The sequence below is a fragment of the Pteropus medius genome, unplaced genomic scaffold, assembly GCF_902729225.1.
Source record: "Pteropus medius unplaced genomic scaffold, Ma_sr-lr_union100, whole genome shotgun sequence".
NCBI lineage: Eukaryota > Metazoa > Chordata > Mammalia > Chiroptera > Pteropodidae > Pteropus > Pteropus medius.
In genome coordinates, this window is record NW_024344198.1 from 2,412 (window position 1) to 21,194 (window position 18,783).

Here is an 18,783-nt window from a genome sequence, read left to right on the forward strand (position 1 = left end):
TCCAAACTGTTTTCCAGAGTGGCTATACCAATTTGCAATCCCACCAACAGTGTACAAGGGAGGGTTCCCTTCTCCACATCCTCACCTACATTTGTTATTTTTGATTTATTGATGATAGCTATTCTGACAGGTGTGAGGTGATATCTCATCGTGGTTTTCATTTGCATTTCTCTGACGATTAGTGACATTGGCTCTCTTTTCATATGTCTATTGACCATCTGTATGTCCTCTTTGGAGAAATGCCTATTCAAGTCTTCAGACCACATTTTTTTGAAATATCTTTGTGCATGTGTGTTGAGCTGTATGAGTTCTTTATAAATGGATACTAAGCCCTTGTCAAATGTCTCATAGGCAAATATTTTCTCCCTTTCAGTATATTATCTTTTCATTTTGACAGTTCCTTTCCGTGCAAAACATTTTAGTTTGATGTAGTCCCATTTGTTTTTATTTTGTTTCCTTTATTCAAAAAATTACATCAGAAAAAAATTACTAATAGTAATAACAAAGAGTTTACTGCCTATGTTCTCTTCTAGAAGTTTTATGGTTTTAAGTCTTACATTTAAGTCTTTAAATCATTATGAGTTTTGGTTTGTATTATTTTGTTTGTTTGTTTGTTTTTGCATATGGTGTAAGAAGTAGTTTCATTATTTTGCGAGTATCTGTCCAGTTTTCCCAACACCAGTTTTTGAAGAGCGTGTCTTTACCTCATTGTGTATAATTGCCTCCTTTGTCAAAGATTAAATGACCGTGTAGCCATGGATTAGTTTATGGGATATTTTGTTCCACTGATCTATGAGTGTTTTTATGCTGTTTTTAAAGATTAATTTATTTCTTACCATGCTATTTTGATTACTATTGCTTTGTAGTATAGCTTGATATCACGTAGTGTAAAACCTCCAACTTTGTTCTTCTACTGTACTATACTATTTATTGTTAGAGTGTACTCTCTCAACTTATTAAAAAAAATGTTTCTGTAAAACATTGCTTTTATGCCAGCAGCAGCCTCCTACATCCTGTGTTTACTGTCTTTTGATTGCATCATTTCCCTTGTGCTTGATTTAATTTTCTGACGTTTTGTACGATAACATGCTGTACACGTTTGTAGATTAGCGAGCTGGCTAAGGTAGCCTTGTGGGTCTCATAGACGTAGCCCTGCTTGCTTTCAAAGCTCGATGTTTTGGAAGGCCTTTCTCTCAAGTGCACATCGTAGAATTTGGTGTGCCAGATGTAGGATCCAAACCCTTAGTTCTTCTGGGAGAAGCTGGGAGTTGTAAATTCCATCCTAATTCTGTGCTGCTGCTGCAGGGGGTGGAGTTTATGGCGAGCTTGTGTCTCAGCCTATCCTACCCATTTTGATGTGGGTTTTTCTAGTTCATGCAATGTGTAGGAATCTCTCAGCTACTATCTGGATTTTTCAGGGTAATCCTACATAGGGGAATGTGAGTTCAGCAGCCTCCTATGTCACCACTTTAAGCAAGATAAATCCTCCGAAACTCTATTTTGAAATGTAGTCTGGTCATTGCCAATTTGTATATTCTTTTTCAGTGTCCCCACCCTTAACTCATTCTCTCCCATGCCGGAGGTTCAATCAATCAGGAAAAACTGCAGGTTCAGTGCTCAGCTGGTCAGAGACTGTCTAGTCAGTGTCAACTGTATTGCAAGATCATCTTGACCTTCTTATGGTTGTGTCATCATGGCTATCATCTCATGAGGGAGCCACTGAGTAGCACTTAAGGCAGCAAATGAAATGTAATAGACCAGCATCATGACCATTATGCCCAAAACAATTAAACAAGTAGACTTTCAAATCCAAGAACCCCCAATTGCCCAACACGGGCCAACCAAAATTCATTTTTAAAAAACCAAACATATATATGAATATACATTTTACCAAAGAAGGCATTCAAGTAGCAAATAAATGACAAAAAGTTCAACATCATGAAACGTCAGGGAAACGCAGCTCAAAGCAGTGTGATATGGTTACACATTTATAAAAAAAGGGTCAAAAACTTTAAAATTCCAACCATAGCCAATATTGGCAAGGATATGGAAGAACTAATTGTCTCCACATTCCTGGAAATATAAAATGAAAAAAAAACATTTTAGATGAAACGTTGCAATTTCAAAAATGTTATATACTCGCCTAGTTCTGAGTCAGGCTTTCCCCCCAGAGCTATTAACACAAGATAATGTAACCAAACCTATACATACAGCCTAGCATAGACTAACTTTTATTTACAATTTATAACTGTGCTAGATTAACCTGTAAACCCACTTAGATCACCCTAGATTTTATAACGTTTGTGTAACCATATGCTCGAATTTGCCAAGAGTTCCAGAGAAAGGCTGAGACTTAATTAAACTGGCTTTCCATATCTGTGCCACTCCCGACATTGGTAATTGCTGGAACTGTTTATCAGAATGCGGGCAGGGGAGAGGGGGGGCCGGGGGCGTGATCCAGCAGAAACCACCTGACGCAGCCAGGGCAGCCTGGGGACCCGCTATAGACCCCATGAACTTTTCTCATTATACCATCATTATAACACTAAAATCTCCTCCCAGGGGGTAATTTCAAGCCATTTTTCTAGGTTTGATGGACATACATGCATGTTTTCAAAGCGCACATGGGCAGGAATGTCTCCACTTATACATGTGATGCTGAGGTTTGACCTTGATGTATCTGCAGGATTTATCTGAGTAAAGATGAATCTCATCCTTTGTTCTAGGAGATGTCGCTTTGGGAAGTGACCGTCAGTGTGTCCTCGCTTGCCTGCTGGCAATAAAGTTCCTTCTCAAAAGATCACCTGGAGTTGTCTTTTGGCTGGCAACTACAAAGTAACCGGACCTGGTTAGGGCTGGTGACAAGAAATGAAATATATGTATATGAAGAACTGGTTTCAAATATCTGTAGCAGTTTTACTTGCAACTGTCAAAAACTCGAAAGAACTCAAATATGCATAAACAGACAAAGGAATAAACAGTGGCATCCACAGAACGTCACACTTCTCAGCAGTATACAAAGAAGGAAATGTTCACATAAGCACCACTGAAGAATCTCAAAATGAATAAGTCACACGGGGGAAAAGTGTAAACACTTTACCAGAAAAAATCATCTAAAAGTCTAGATAATGGACTGAAAAGCAGGGCTTGCCCACAGGGCAGAGAGTAGAGACACAGACATTAGAGGAAACAGGGTAAAAAGAGATGATAGAGGTTCATTATCGTGACTGTGATGGTTTTATGGGTTTAACTGAATGTCAAACCTTATCAAATTGTACATTTTACATATGCAACATACCGCATGTTGTTTACACCTTATCCAAGCTGTAAAAATATGATTCTAAGTAATTCTGGACTTTCTACTCTTTTTGGAAAATCACTTTGGCAAATCTATATTGATGCCACGTCTTTCCTCTTGCCCTTGTAAGGTGACCTCATCACTTTGCCTCAGTGGTGGGAAATATTGGCGGGCAATGAGTCAGTTTCTACCTGGTTCAATGGGAATGCAGGCTGGTCACAAAGCCACGGAGCTGGCCTCTTTATCCGCCTTTTCCCACACAGCAATAGCCTTGAGGTGAACAGCCCAGATATCCACAATACCTTTAGGATTCTTCCTCTCACAGGGATCTCACTACACAGACACACAGCTCCGGAGGGCCTGAGAATTCCCAAACCTGCTCACCCTTCACAGCCGAAGTGACTGGAACACTGTGCCCGCCCCTTCAGAAAAGGCACAGGCCAACTGGTTGCTGTCAGCTGTCTCCCTTCCCTGTAATTCCAGTGTTTCTGTGACAAGTATGTGTTCTATGGGTCCATTACATTGTGCATATAATTAAAAATTTGACAAAAAATCAGAACTTAATATTCTAATATTAAAAACAATTATTCTATAAAGCAAAAAGCACAATGAGTAAAACTCCAACACACAGCTTTGTTGTTTCACTGTATTATTGTTAAAGAAAAAGGAAATAGCCAAAATTCATAGATGATTAGGCGGAACACATAATCCAACATTTTAGCAAAGATAGAAAGATAGTAAATCCACATAGCACAAAATGCTCACTATAAATCTTCAGGGAAATGCAATTAAAACAGTGAGATAGCACAACACACTTATTCACCTACCCTACAATTCAAACTTTGCACTATGTGAGTTATTAACAAAAGATGAGTAAAAATATATCCAAATAAAGAATTATACAGAAATGTTTCTACCAAATTTGTTTTCAAGTCACAATTAGAAACATGCCAATGTCCATAAACAATTGAATGGGTAAACAAATGGTATGCTCAAAGATAAGAACATTTCTCAGAAGAAAAATGAGGTACTCATATATCATTCAAGACTCTCCAAGTGTTTATGAAACAAAAACAGAAAAAATACTGAGTCCCATCATAAAAATTCTAGAAAATGCAGTTATCTACATTAAAATAGAAAGTAAATCAAACACTTAGAGAGACTATAGGACATGAAATAAATATACAGTGACAGATATGGTCAGTATTTTGACTATGGTGATGATTTCAGTCTCATATATGTGTGAAAACTCAGGAAATATTATACTTTAAATATGTTGTCTATTATATATTTATTATACGTTACTAACATTTCTAAATAATGGTTCAAGGTTTTTTGTTTTTGTTTTTTAAATCTGTATGTACAACGCTTTTCAAAAAATAGGTTTGGCAACACTATATTCAATCTACCTTTTCATGTTCTCTGTCGGTCAGTCTTTCCTCAGCGACAGCAAGTATGGCAAACAATGAAACTTTCATCCAAATTAACAGGAATGCTGGCTGGGTCACAAAAGCCACATCCTTTGGCTATACATACCCCTGTTCTCAGCTCTTTGTTTTCCTGCTTAGGTAGCAACGGCCCTGCGGTGAACCTCTCAGAGGCTACAGAAATACACAAAGCCTTTGGATTACTTTCCATGACATTAACTTCAACTACAGAAGATAAATATGCCCCGAGATCCTTAGACTTCTGTATACAATGATCCTGCAGTCTTTGCCACAGGAATATTTGTGGACGCGCTTTTAGACAAGGCACATTCCACATAATTGGCTGTGGTCTGGTCTCCTCCAATTCCTATTAAGCCTGTGTTCCTGTAGCAGTCATGGATTCCTCTGACGCCTATGGTCTTACAACCAGGGACCATTAACCACTGAATTGTGCACATCGGGGAACACGGCTCTTTGAAAGAGATTCCCAGAGCACTGACATCCCTCGTGAACAAGGAAGAAATTCATGCGGCTCCCAGAAGCCCTTGAAGGTGTCACATCTATGCCCCTCCTCGGGGTAATCTCTGAGTCACCTAAAACTATAGCATCCAAGCTTCTGTGAGGACTAGATAAAACTATGAGGACCAGAAAACCCTGCAGTCTTTCCTAGGAGGTGGGGCAGCTAAACAAGTTTGGGAAAAAATGATGAACTAATTTCTGCTGTCATACTCTTCCCCTGAGGCACAGAAAGTTTGAGCGCCTTGTAAAAGTTGTTCACCTCTTCATACTTGTAGAACACAAACTGTTCATGAACTACCCCACACAGTAAATACAATGCCCACGATTAAAAGAACTTAAACGATAAAGTCTTCATTGTTCACCAACCAAAGCGACATAGCTTTACCAAAGCATGGTAATTCTTGTGTTCGTGACTTGGAAACTCAAAAATGTCATCACAAAGTACCTAGGAAAACCACGTCCCTGAGAAATGCAGTCCTCTGCACCTGCCAGTTGAACTCATATGATGTTCTCTGAGGCCAACACTGGGTCAGGTCCATGCTCCTACTGGTCAGAGTGAAGGGATTGCAGCTCCCCTAAAAACTCAGGCTACTTCTCACGTCCTCTACAATATGAGAGAGGTTAGCTTCCCCGAGCACATTAGGATGGTGATCAATGCAAACTGTGAGGACCCGTTAGGTGGGAGAGGGGAAATAGCTTTGGCCACAGAACCCGACAGTGACATAAATCTGACAAGAGCCCCGGGCAGGTTAGAAAGTGCAACATAGTCAGGTTTCCCACATCACTAAAACTTATGGGGACTCTCCTGACTGTTGGGGTTTGAATGTATGAGATTCAATAAAGACACATGGCACCTCAGTTTTCTCCAGTGTTGTTAACATTAATCAAAGAAATTGTACATTTCCTAAACATCTAAGGCCTACCTCCAGTGTGAACTCTCATGTGCTGAAAAAGGTTAGATTTCCGGCTAAAAGACTTCCCACATTCGCTGCACTCATAAGGCCTTTCTCCTGTGTGAACTCTCTGATGATAAACGAGGGCAGAGACAGAAGTAAAAGATTTTGCACATTCACTGCACTCGTAATGCTTTTCTCCTGTGTGAACTCTCTGATGATTATGGAGGGTGGAACGAGAAGTAAAAGATTTCCCACATTCGCTACACTCATAAGGCCTTTCTCCTGTGTGAACCCTCCGGTGAATGGTGAGGTGAATTCTTTGTGTATAGGATTTCCCACATTCATTGCACTCATGAGGCCTTTCTCCAGTGTGAACTCTCCAGTGTCTAAGGAGTATCGAGCTATTGGTAAACGATTTCTCACACTCACTGCACTTATAAGGCCTTTCTCCTGTGTGAACTCTCTGATGATAACCAAGGGCAGAGACAGAAGTAAAAGATTTTGCACACTCACTACACTCATAAGGTTTTTCTCCAGTGTGAACTCGCTGATGTTCTTTCAACTGGGAACTATACCTAAAAGATTTCCCACATTCACTGCAGTCAAAAGGTCGTTCTCCTGTGTGAACTCTCTGATGACAACGAAGAGCAGAGCTTGAGGTAAAAGACTTGTTACATTCGCTGCACTCATAAGGCCTTTCTCCGACATGAACATTTTGATGATAACGAAGGGCAGAGCCAGAGGTAAAAGACTTCCCACATTCAGTGCACTTATAAGGCTTTTCTCCTGTGTGAACTCTCTGGTGTATATTGAGGTGACTTCTTTGGGTAAAGGATTTCCCACATTCGCTGCACTCGTAAGGCCTTGCTCCTGTGTGAACTCTACGGTGTCGAATGAGTATTGGTCTTTTGGTAAAGGATTTTCCACACTCACCGCACTCATAAGGTTTTTCTCCCAAGTGAACTCTCTGATGATAACAGAGGGCAGAACCCGAAGTAAAAGATTTCCCACATTCACTACATTCAAAAGGTCTTTCTCCAGTGTGACCTCTCTGGTGTTGAGAGAAGTAAGATTTGTGCCTAAACGATTTCCCACATTCACTGCACTTGTAAGGCCTTTCTCCTGTGTGAACTCTTCGGTGTATAACGAGATGATTTCTTTGGGTAAAAGATTTCCCGCAATCACTACACTCATAAGGCCTTTCTCCCGTGTGAACTCTCTGATGATAACGGAGGCCAGAGCTAGAGGTAAAAGACTTCCCACATTCACTACATTTATAAGGCTTTTCTCCATTGTGAACTCTCTGATGATAACGGAGGGCAGAGCTAGAAGTAAAAGATTTTCCACATTCACTACACTCATAAGGCTGTGCTCCTTTGTGAACCCGTTTGTGTTCAGTGAAGTCAGATTTTGCTCTAAAGAATTTCCCACATTCGGTACACTCATACCTCATTTTTTTAGTATACACTGTCTGTTCTTGCGCACATTCACGGCATACGTAACAATTTTCTCCCGTGTGACTTCTCTGAGGATAAATGATGAGAAATTTTTGGCTAAAGGATTTTCCACATTCGCCACACTTGTGCTGCTCTGCCCCAGTGTGAATTCTTCGGTGTTGACTGAAGTTTGAGCTTCCTCTAAAGGATTTTCCACAGTCGTCACACACATGAAGCCTGTCATCAGTGTGGACTCCTTGGTGAACAACAAATGAGGATTTGTTCTTGAATGTTTTCCCACATTCGTGGCACACAAAACACTGGCTTTCAGTGTGGAAACCTGGGTCCTGAACGAATATGTGTTTGGGGCTGAAAACTCTCTTGCATTCTTCCCAAGCGTTGTGACTTTTTATACTTTGGAAAGTCACCTCACACTCGGAGATTTTGTTTGGCCGCTCTGTGGTGTGACTGTCTTGTTGCTGGAGAGGTCCGGCAGGGGTCAGGAAGTCCTTCCCAACCTCGCTGCAGACTGAGGGCTTCCCAGACACATGGAAATTGCAGCTCATCAAAAATGAGGTTCTGTCCACACTGCTTACGAAGGGTTTTCCCCCCACAGGCTGCTCCTGGTGCTGCTGACAATTCGCACTGAAATAAAATTGTTTCCCACACGCTCCACACCTCAACAGTTTCTGGCTGTGCTGTGTTCCCTGGTGCTCGGGCAAGTGAAAAATGTCTCTTAAGACTGGACCACACATTTCACAGGGGTGGGTCTTCTGGGACGATGAAGGTTCCTTCGGAGTCCCGCCATGTGACGCTCCTACAGAAATGCTCGGTTCAATGGACGCCTCCACATCCTCTGCTCCACAGCAGCAACCTGAATGCAAAGAAATGCTGGTGAAGTACACGCTGACTTTATTGGAAAGGGACAACTCAACAACAAATGTGCAACTGAAAACCGAAACAGAGCAGAGGTAACTATGCTTATGTCAGACTAAATAAGACTTTGGGTCAAAAACTGTCACTAGAGACAAAAAACGTTATTAGGTAATGACAGAGCAGCTAATTCATCGAGAGGATGTAACAATTATAAGTACATATGAACGAAATATCGAGCTACTAAATATATTAAGGAAGTACTATCAGATCTGAAGGCAGAAATAGACAGCACTGCAGGAATCACGGGAGACTTCAATACCCCACTTTCAACAATGGATTCTCCAAAACTATCAATCAGAGAACACTGCACTTGAACTGCATTTAAGAATAAATGGACCTGACGTACATAATGCAGAAGGTGTCATCCAACTGCAGCACAATACACACTGTCCTCAAGTGCACATGGAACATATGATAAAATAGATCATGTGTTAGGTCACGAAACAAGTCTTAACAAACTTAAGAAGACTGAATCCTATCAAGCACCTTTTGCAAACACAATGGTATGAAACTAGAATTCATTCAGAGGAGGAAAGCTGGAAAAATCACAAACATGTGAAATAGAAACAACACACTGCTGAACAATCAATAGGTCAAAGAAATCAAAAACTATATGCAAACAAATCAAAACGAAAGCATAACACACCTTACAGATGACTGGAGAATTGTAAGAGGAAGGTCCTCAGTATAAATGCTTATATTAAGAAAGATCTCAAACAACCTTCCTTTATACTTCAGGGTATAAGAAAAATTACGGTCAGAGATAGCAGAAGGTAGCAGAACAAAGATCAGAGCGTAAATACATGAAAGAGAAATTAGAAAAATAGAAAAGATCAATGAATGTTTATTTTTTGAAAAGACAAAAAAAAAATTTGACAAATCTTTAGCTAGACTCACAAGAGAAAAGACTAAAAATCAGCAATGAAGGAGAAGGCATCATACTGTAATTGGAACTACAGATTCAAACCACAGTGAGATATCGCCTCACACCAGTTAGGATGGCTATTATCAAAGAGACAACAGATAACAAGTGTTGGTCAGGATGGAAAGAAAAAGACACTCTCGTACCCCATTTGCCGCGATCTAATTAGTTACAGCCATTAGGGACAACAGTAACTGAAGTTAATGAATATTTTAAAAATGGAAATAACACATAGTCTGACAATCCTGCTTCTGCATATACTATATCCAAAAGAAATAAAATCAGTACCTCGATGAGATATTTGAGTTCCCATGTTTCTTGCAGCATTATTCACAAGAGTCAAGGTACAGAAACAACCTAAGTATCTGTCTACAGATGGATGGGTAAGTAAAGCTTGGCACAGAAACACAATAGAGTATCACTCAGCAAGGAAAAAGAAAATCATGCATTTTTGACAACACCGATGAACCCGGAGGGCACAGGGCAAAGTGAAATAAGGCAGACAGAGAAAGACAAATACTGTACGGTATCACTTATATGTGGCATCGTAAGAAAAAAGAAAATTGAACCATGCAAATGAGCAGACTGCCAGGGGCAGAGGTGAGGGAAAGTGGGCAGACACCAGCCAGTTGTAAGATTAAGCTCTGAGTATCTAATGTAAAACATGGTGCTGACAGTTGAAAATGCTGTATTGTTTACTCAATATTTGTTAAGACACTAAGTATTAAGCGTCCTCTCACACATGAAAAAATAAAAACAGTCATCCCCACTTATCCGAGGACATGTTCCAACACCCCCAGTGGATGCGGGAAACAAGCCGACATGTGAGGTGCAGCGTGTGCTAATGAACTTGACTGTACTAATCATTTCACAATGTACATGTACATCAAATCGTAACATGACGCATTTTAAATACATACACATTATTTACCAATCATAGGTCAAGTAGGCTAGAAAAAGGCAAAGATATCTAAACGCAAATAGAACCCTACAGGACTGTCTTGGATAACAGCCAGCGGTCCTGATCAGTAATGACTGCCAGTGCCTGCGCTTGCTGCTGTGGGCAGAAACGAGGAAATGTCACACAAAGACAAAACCTGGGGCCCAGAAGTACCGTCTATCTGACACGTGACCCAGCCAGGGAGACGGCACACGAGGTGCAATCCGTTGGGCTCCTGGCCAGACTACGACCTCGCATCTCCCGGGGGAGGGCTCGGTGCGGCACGTCCTGGGGCTGCAGGAGAGGACAGGGCGCTGTGGACAAACCAAACCGGGTCCCCCAAGACAGAGGACAGCGCGCCCCCTGGGGACAGGGGGAAAGGGGAACCGCAAAGCCCGGTCCAGGTCACAGGGGAGCGAGAGGGTCTTACCCTGCGAGGACACGAGGGCAAAGTTCTCCAGCATCACAGCGAGGTACAGGCGTCTCTGCGCCTCATCCAGCAGGCGCCATTCCTCCCGCGAGAAGCTCACGGCCACGTCCGCAAAGGTCACAGCCACCTGTCAGGATTCACACCGATGAAGCCAGGAGGAGCCCCGCCCCGGGACCCCACAACCCGACTCCTCGCACGGCCCCCCACGTCCGCCCACTCCACAGCTCCCCGCTGGCGGGGGACACCACGCCCCGGCGCCGGTGCCGCCCGCTGCCTTCTGCCCCAGTTACCCACGGGGCCAGCTCTCAGCAGCAACAGGCGGCGGGGAGGGGTGGCAGAAAAGTGCCATCTAAGCTCTGGGCCAGGCCTGCACAACCCCATCCTTCCTGCCAAGCGAATCCCCTGGGGTCCTTTCCGCACATCGTGTCTGCAAGACACCATCAAACGTGGCTCCTGCTACACCCAGGGCCTGGGGACCATCAGCTCCCCGTTCCTTTCCCACACTCAGCATCACCTGCACCCCCTATCGCTCCTCTCCCTCACCTGGTCTGCAGGGCCCTACGACTCCTGTCTGGAGCTGCAGAAAAAAACCACCCTAGACCATGTCGCCACTGCCACAAACACCTGCATCCTCCCTTCACGACATCCGTAGCTGCACCCTGGTCCACGCAGGAGCTGCCCGTCTAAATGACTCCATCCTGGACCCTTCCCCAGATTTCCAGACATCTATGTCCAGCTGCCTCCTTAGCCTCCACTCAGTCAACTCAGAAACGACTCGGACTCTGGCCAGGGCCAAACCAACTTCGGATATTCCAAAGGAAAATTAACCTCCCACCCACTTCCCCATGTCCTCAGCTGCTCAGACCAAAACCCCTGGGTTGTCCCCAACTCCTCCTTATCCCCCTCCCCTACAACATCCAGCAATCCACATGGCCTTCTTTAAAAATGGACCCCACCCCGACCACTGCTGGGTTAGAGGAGCCGCCTCCTCCTGGCTCCCTTTCCTGCTCCTTGCAGTGTGTCCTCCCGGAGGGGACAGACAGTGCAACCTAAGGGAGACCAACCCCCCGCTGATCCTAGAATTCCATTTTCGCCAATTAGATGCCCAAATTATCAGTCGACCATTTCACGGCCTGATGACTGACCACGTGCTCTTTGTTCTCTACACAAGGGACACCTTGGTCCTGGTCCCCAGCTCCACCACTGGTGGGAAGCATTTTCCTGATGCCATTGAAAAGGAATTTTCTACTCAAATGGCTAACCTAGTAATCAGCTCTTTGTGCAGCTTGAGGACATGCAGACTGACCCTCCCCTTGGGAATGCTTTGTGGAGATAACATACGTCTTGCCTAAGTTCTTGTTTAAACTGCCCGTAGCCCATGGCAGCTCCCTAAGTCTGTAACTGGCTGAGAACAAATCAACCAATCCGCTAACTGTGATGGCGCACGCATAAAAGAAAAATTGCCCCTAAGCTCAGGCCCAGATCTTCAGAGCACTGGCTCTTCTGCAACCGCCGGTGTGATAAATCTGGCTTCTCCAACTCTCCGAGTGCTGCCTGGTTTCTTGCCGATCTTGTTTCACATTTCTGCAACATTTCTGGAGACCCCGGCGAGATTCCAACCACGCCGGCCCTTTGAGCTGCTGGACCGGTGGCTCGGCCAGTGTCAGGGGCAGAGGGGGGGCGGCTGCGAAATGAAGGAGGAGGCGCGCCACACGATGAGTATTCCGGGTTCTCTTTCCGACCGGCACCCAGACTCCTGGGACGACTGAGCCCACAAATGGACTCATAGGAGGGATGGACCAACTCACCAGGAGCAGCCACAGGATGAGGTAAGCTCCCGGGAAACAGCCCCCAGTCATGTCCCATCTCTGGATGGAAGAGGAGCTTGATCACCTCCTAATCTTTAGTTAGAAGGCATTGGTCAGGGTCTCCCCAGTGGGCCTTCCAAAAGAGGGGGAGGCATTGTTTTAACGTGGTGTGTGAATGAATGAATGAATGAATGGGCAGCCCGGTCGGCTTGACTCGGTCAGGTAAAAATTTGTGGCTCCACAGCTGGGCACCCTTAAGGTCCCCTAAAGGCTAGAAAGTCCAAGTGGGCTCATCTGTGGCTCCGTAGTGTACAGCATACTACGGCGCCACTGGACTAGTGTCAGATAGTAAGTTACAAAGCTGAGTCTGCTACGGCTAAGTATCACCTAAGCTCCTTTGGGACGCAGCCAGATGAGCGCCTGAGTGGTCTCCTCTCTGGAGGAGGCACCCACCCTTGTTTGTCTTTGCGTCACCAACAAGGGGTGGGATACATGGGGAGTTGGGGGGTAGTATTAATTACTGATTCGGCTTAAGAATTGTCTATCTCCAAATGGCCCTTTTGGCATAGGGGCCCTCTGTCGAATTATTTTCTTGGAATTTTAAGGTCTATGTTCCCCTTCCATTAGGAAGCTCCCTAAGGCAAACATAGATAGAGGTTCCTCTAAGTCAACTGTCTTAAATTGTATGTTGAAAAAAAAATTTTTTTAAAGGCTTCTCAGGGGATTACGGGGTCAAGTTGACTCCAGGAAAACTTTGTACTCTGTGAGCTTGAGCGGATTGACCGACTCAGGAAAGAACAAGGAAGAGCCAGCAAAAGACATCCAATTTATGTTAGCCACCTGCTGTACAATCATTGAAAAGGACCGCATTCTAATGGCGGCCAGTCAGGAGGCAGATGAGGCCTTTGCTAGGAACCCCCAGGGCCATACCCCTGAAACAGAGGAGTACATTTAGCTGATCCTGTTTGGAATTATAATACCCAAGAGAGAATGGCTAGATGTGCCAAATTTCTAGAGGCCCTCATGGAGGGAAAGAGGAAAGAAAAAAAAAAAAAAACGGAATACAAAAGCCATGAACTGTAAGAAGCTTAGAACCATTGCTCAAGAAAAAGATGAGAACCCGGCCAGCTTTTAAGCCAGCTGGAAGAATCCTTCAGGAGGTATACTAACGTAGACCCCACTTCCCCTGTGAGATTAACTTTGTTAGGCCAGTCAGCCCCTGATATCAGATGCAAGCTTCAAAAGCTGCAAACAGGGCCACAGACTAACCAGAATCCATTACTAGATATGGCCTTCATGGTCTATAACAATCGAGATCTTCAAGAGGGAAAAACAAAACAGAATAAAGAAAAAACAACAAGTCAGGATTATGGCTGTCACAATTGGTTAGGCCCTTGGTACCTGACAAGCGTCCGTTAAGAGACTGGGGAATAAGGAGCCATTGAGTTCTTGCTTCAAATGCAAGAAAGTAGGACATTGGGCAAAGCCCCCGAGTCCCTGCCACACATGCAAAGAAACCGGTACTAATCCCTGGCATTGGAGAATCGATTGTCCACACTCCCAGAGAGGAGGGCGGCCAGCCGATACCCTAGTAGCCCAGGTCCGGGGCCTGTGTGACTGAAGAGGCCTGGGGCCGTCTTCGCCGCCCTTGTCCAGGAATGTGGTCATCACTACCGAGGGACCCCGGGTAACTCTGGACGTCATGCGTAAGCAAATTCAATTTCTTCTAGATACAGGGGCAACCTATTCTGTTCTCCCTGCATTTACAGGAAAACCCTCCTCGCGAACTACGATTATCATAGGAGTAGAAGGGGCAGGCAAGGTCAACCATTTCACTCCACCACTGACCTGCCAATTTCAAGATCAGATCTCTCAGCAGGAATTTTTAATAGTTCCGATCTGCCCAGCTTCCTTGTTAGGACTGGATATTTTAATTAAATTAGAAGCGATGTTGTAACTTGGGTGTAAACCCCCCAGATTTTTAATGCTTCAAGAAGCAGCTAATATACCAGAAAACGTTGACCAACAAGTTCATCGAGTGGCTTGGTATAATGGCAAGCCCGAGCTAGCCAGGACTGTTGCACCAGGAAAAGTTCAGCTTCTATGCTCCTTCACCAAGACCCAGACTTATCATCCGGGCCACTGATAGGAGCGACTGATAGGGCCACTGATAGGAGCGACCCAGACTAATCATCCGGGCCACTGATAGGAGCGATCTCGGCAATCAGGAATTTTCTCCCCCTTCGCCCTTGGACTCTGAAGGGGAAATAAGTTCTCTCGGGACCCCAACTATTTCATCGTTCCCTGAGGGAACTAGATGTGCACCCCCAGGGAAGTTACAAAAACTGATGATGAGGAAATAAGAGTATGTGCATGACCTTGATCTATATTTGTCTGTGTTCTATGTAATATGGTGGTTCGGTTAAAATTCTAATATGATGGAAAGGAAAATGTTTTTGGTAACGGAAGGTATAAAGTATAGAGATTTATTTTGAAGGGAATTGATGGAAAGGTATTTGTCTAAAAAGTTGGTTATTTCTGAATGAGTAGGAAGAGGCGAACTAAAGGAATGAGGAAAGTAGTAGAAGGTTTGTAAAAAAAAATCCTGAGAGAAACGTTATGTGATTAAGCTAAAGAAGATTGGAAGTTTAAACGCCAAAAGTAAGCTAATGCAAAACTAGGGTTGTGTTTTAATGTTGCTTAGATGATTAGTCTGCTACTAATGTTATGGAAAAGTTTTCTGAGTAGAAAACAAGGATTCTGTGCTAAATCAAAATAATTTCTGAGTTTTATGTTGCCTTAAGTTTTCTGAGACTTTTAGAGAATATACTAACATTGGCCCAAAGTCTGAGGGCCAGACACTCCTGGCTATACATTTCAAAACTTGGTCTGTGCCCAATATTCAAAGGAAGCTCCAAAAGTTGGAGCCTAGACCCCAATCCCACAGGCTGCCTTGGTGCCAGAGGTTTAAGGTATCTGATAACTGGGACAGGGCAGAAAAGGAAGCAGAGTACAAAAAGGCGCAAATTTTAGCTGCCATCATACAGGGACAATCTTGAGGTGACTCCAGGCAATAAAAACCTTGCAGGCCTGGAGGGCCTCGATCACGGTCAGCCACTATTGGCATCATCGGGACTGGGGCATAATCAATGCGCAAACTGCAAAAGGAAGGGCACTAGAAAGGCGAGTGTCCATTTAGCCCTGGGAAGCCAGGGAGGGGGACCTCATAAGCCCTCGTCCCACATAGCAAACCTATGAAGGGGCCGCTCTCTCCTCCAACAACGGAGGCCCAAACACTTGCAAGCTCCTGTGCTAGAGAAACACACCGTGATCACAATAGTGGAAAGTCAGATCCCCCTCGACATGGCAGGAAGAAAAAATGGAATTTTTACTAGATACTAGAGCTACCTACTCCGTCCTGAGTCATCCCATAGGCCTCTCTCCAGTGCTAACTGCACAGGGACAGGAACAGTCAGCCTAATGTAATTTCCTCTTCCCATAGTGAGACCAGGACTAGCGATGAAGTTCTCTGCCACGCATCAAGACCGGGGTCCAGTGCGGAAAGCGCCCGGTCTAGAAAACTGGGACACAGCCAGAAAGGGGGGCAGCCCCCTTGCATACCACACAAAACACGTTTGTGTGGAACCTGAGGCTAAACCATTCGTAGATAACCTGCCTCCATGTCAGAGTTTCCTACTAGCAGAGTAACTACCTCCCCGCAACGTGGAAAGTCAGCCCTCAAAGCAAACGGAAAGGGCCCCGAAACTCAGGAAGGATAAGGCTATGTTTGCTTTAAAAGTTTCTACTATAACCAGTGCAAAAATGCATAACATTTACTAAGTGTACTAACTAATGTTTTAACATCTCAGATAATATGACCTTGAACTGCAGCTCCACTACTTCCGTAAAGGACTGAAGAGGCATTTCAGCAGGAAACCCAAGACCCGGCCATGATTAAGGCAGAAAGGGAAAGAGCTCCATGAAACTCCAGTAGGCAGGGACTATGACCCGTCTCAGCAGGAAGCAGATATGGAAGAAGAGACCTACCATCCGTCAACACCCATATCAATAACAAGGTGATTCATGGCTCTTAGAAAGGAGTTCGGCAGGAAAATTATTAGGGGGTTTCTGGGCCTGCTTGCAAAGACACTGAGGTCATCCTATCCTGGAAGGGATCCGCCCTACTCCGTCAACAATTGAATGATTCATGGGGGTCCTAGTCCAGAATATAGAATTGGGGATCCTGCCTTCTCCCACCTGCAGGTGCTTCAAGCTCTTATTTGGTCCCTGTATCCTGAACTGTCTTGTCAAGTTTGTCTCCTCGCGCCTAGAATCCATGAAGTTACAGATGGTTGTGACTTCCGGACCACCCTTAAACCAGCCCCTGGCCAGGAAGATCAAGAGGTTGATGCCCTATAAGAAATTTAAAGGGCATCAAAAGGGGAGGAATGAACAGGAATTTTCCACGCAAATGGCCAACCTAGTAACCAGCTCTCTGTTCTGCTTCTGTAGACATGCACGCGCCCTCCCCTTGGGAATGCTTTGTCCAGATAACACATGCATTGCCTAAGTTCCTGTTTAAACTGCCCGCAGCCCATAGCAACTCTTGCGCGTCGGTAACCCATAGCAACGCCCTCTGCCTGTAATCAGCAGAGAACAAATAAACCAATCAGCTAACTGTGATGGCGCGGATATAAAAGAAAAATTGTCCCTAAACTCAGGGCCCAGATCTTCAGAGCGGGGTTCCAGGCGTGAGTCCCTGCTCAATGCCCGCCCAGCCACGCAAGTGGGGACCACGGGCGCCGGACTATCTCTGCGCCTCCGTCCTCCGCGCTGCCTCTCACCAACTCTGCGACCTGGGACAAGGACGCGACTCTCAGCCTCACGGTCCTCGTCACCCGCGACTAGCTGCCTCCTCCCGGAGCACTCGAAAAGCTTCGGGAACCGTGCGCCGCTGCTGCTCACAGCTCTCGGCGGCCCCCAGAGGCCCGGGCGCCGGGGCCCGGGCTGCAGGACGCGAGCGGCGGCCGCGCGCCGGGCTTTAGGGTTCGGGGCGAAGGGCGAGGAGCCTGGGGGACGCGCACTCACCTGAGCGAGGACCCTCGGCGCCGCCATCGGACTCTGGGAGCGGAACGGGGCAGGGCGAGAGCGGAGGGGGCGCCGGGCAGCGCTGTTCCTGTCCTGGCCTTGGATCGGGTCACCCGGGCGGCGTCGCCGAGCCTCCGTCCCGCGTCTGAGCGGCGGGGACCACGACTCTTGTAGCGCCTTCTCGGGCCCCGCAGCTCGATCTCGAGAAAACGCTCCCGCGGTCTCTGACGGGATGAAAGGACGCCGAGAGCCCCCAACGACCGCCACCGGGAAGAGCCCAGAAGTCCCGCCCGGCGCGCGCGCACGCTGACGCCTCGTCCCGACCTGTCATCCGCCGGCATCGCGCTGTCTCGCGCAAGGTCTCCTGGGGCCTGTAGTTCTCAGAGCTCAGACTCACGGCGCCCGCTTCGGCCCCGAGGATGCTGAGATAAGCGGAGCGGAGGCGGAGAGGGGCCCGGAAACGTCGATATACTTTTTTGTCTTGTCTATATGCATCATAAAACCGATTCTTTTTGTTTAGGAAGTTTGGGGTAGATTCATATGCATATCCATACAATAAACGACATTTCCTTTTTCTCCTAGTCAACCTCTATAATACAGGTGTTAAGTTCTGTCATGAAATGTGTACTCTTCCAGAAATCTTTGTTAGCAAACATTTGTGGCACTGGCCTGTACTTTATAAGTCTGATGTTACATAAACTGTAAGCATAACCTACCGTTTATTGTTCTTTAGTTACTTATTGACTATTAATGGAAACAAGTAAAATATTATTAGGGATTTGAAGTAACTGATGCTATCATGAATCCTAATCTGAATTTTCTGGGACCATGTAAATTTTCGTGTTTTTTTTTTAATTGCCATTAACATAAACGTGGCCAAAATAACCCGTGTGCTAGTTGTGTGGTTTACATAACCATGAACAGATACCTCACCAAAGAAGATAAATATAGAGCAAACAAGCATATGTAAAGATGCACATCATTTTTATTAGGAATTTCAAATTAAAATTAGTTATCACTACCTATTAGAAATGGTCAAAAATCCAAAACACTGACATCATCAAATGCTGGCAAAAACATGGA

At 45.1% G+C, this 18,783-nt stretch overlaps 1 protein-coding gene across 1 annotated transcript; it reads right to left on the reverse strand.

The window, feature by feature from the left end:
- Positions 1 to 2,892: 2,892 nt before the first annotated feature.
- LOC120607125 (zinc finger protein 345-like) lies at positions 2,893 to 17,988 on the reverse strand. The gene is made up of 3 exons (XM_039868720.1): positions 17,701 to 17,988; positions 10,805 to 10,931; positions 2,893 to 8,450 (listed from the first exon to the last, which is right to left on the reverse strand). Exons 1-3 carry the CDS (start codon positions 17,725 to 17,727, stop codon positions 6,157 to 6,159), a joined length of 2,448 nt encoding a protein of 815 aa, XP_039724654.1. The 5' UTR covers positions 17,728 to 17,988; the 3' UTR covers positions 2,893 to 6,156.
- Positions 17,989 to 18,783: the final 795 nt, after the last annotated feature.

What these genes read in the sequence shown, in the direction of transcription:
- LOC120607125 (XM_039868720.1), bottom strand. Translation starts at nt 17,727, where the DNA reads ATGGCGGCGCCGAGGGTCCTCGCTCAG. An exon ending in CGCCGAGGGTCCTCGCTCAG is followed by an intron (nt 10,932 to 17,700) that starts GTGAGTGCGCGT and finishes GAATCCTGACAG; the next exon opens with GTGGCTGTGACCTTTGCGGA. An exon ending in TGCCCTCGTGTCCTCGCAGG is followed by an intron (nt 8,451 to 10,804) that starts GTAAGACCCTCT and finishes CTTTGCATTCAG; the next exon opens with GTTGCTGCTGTGGAGCAGAG.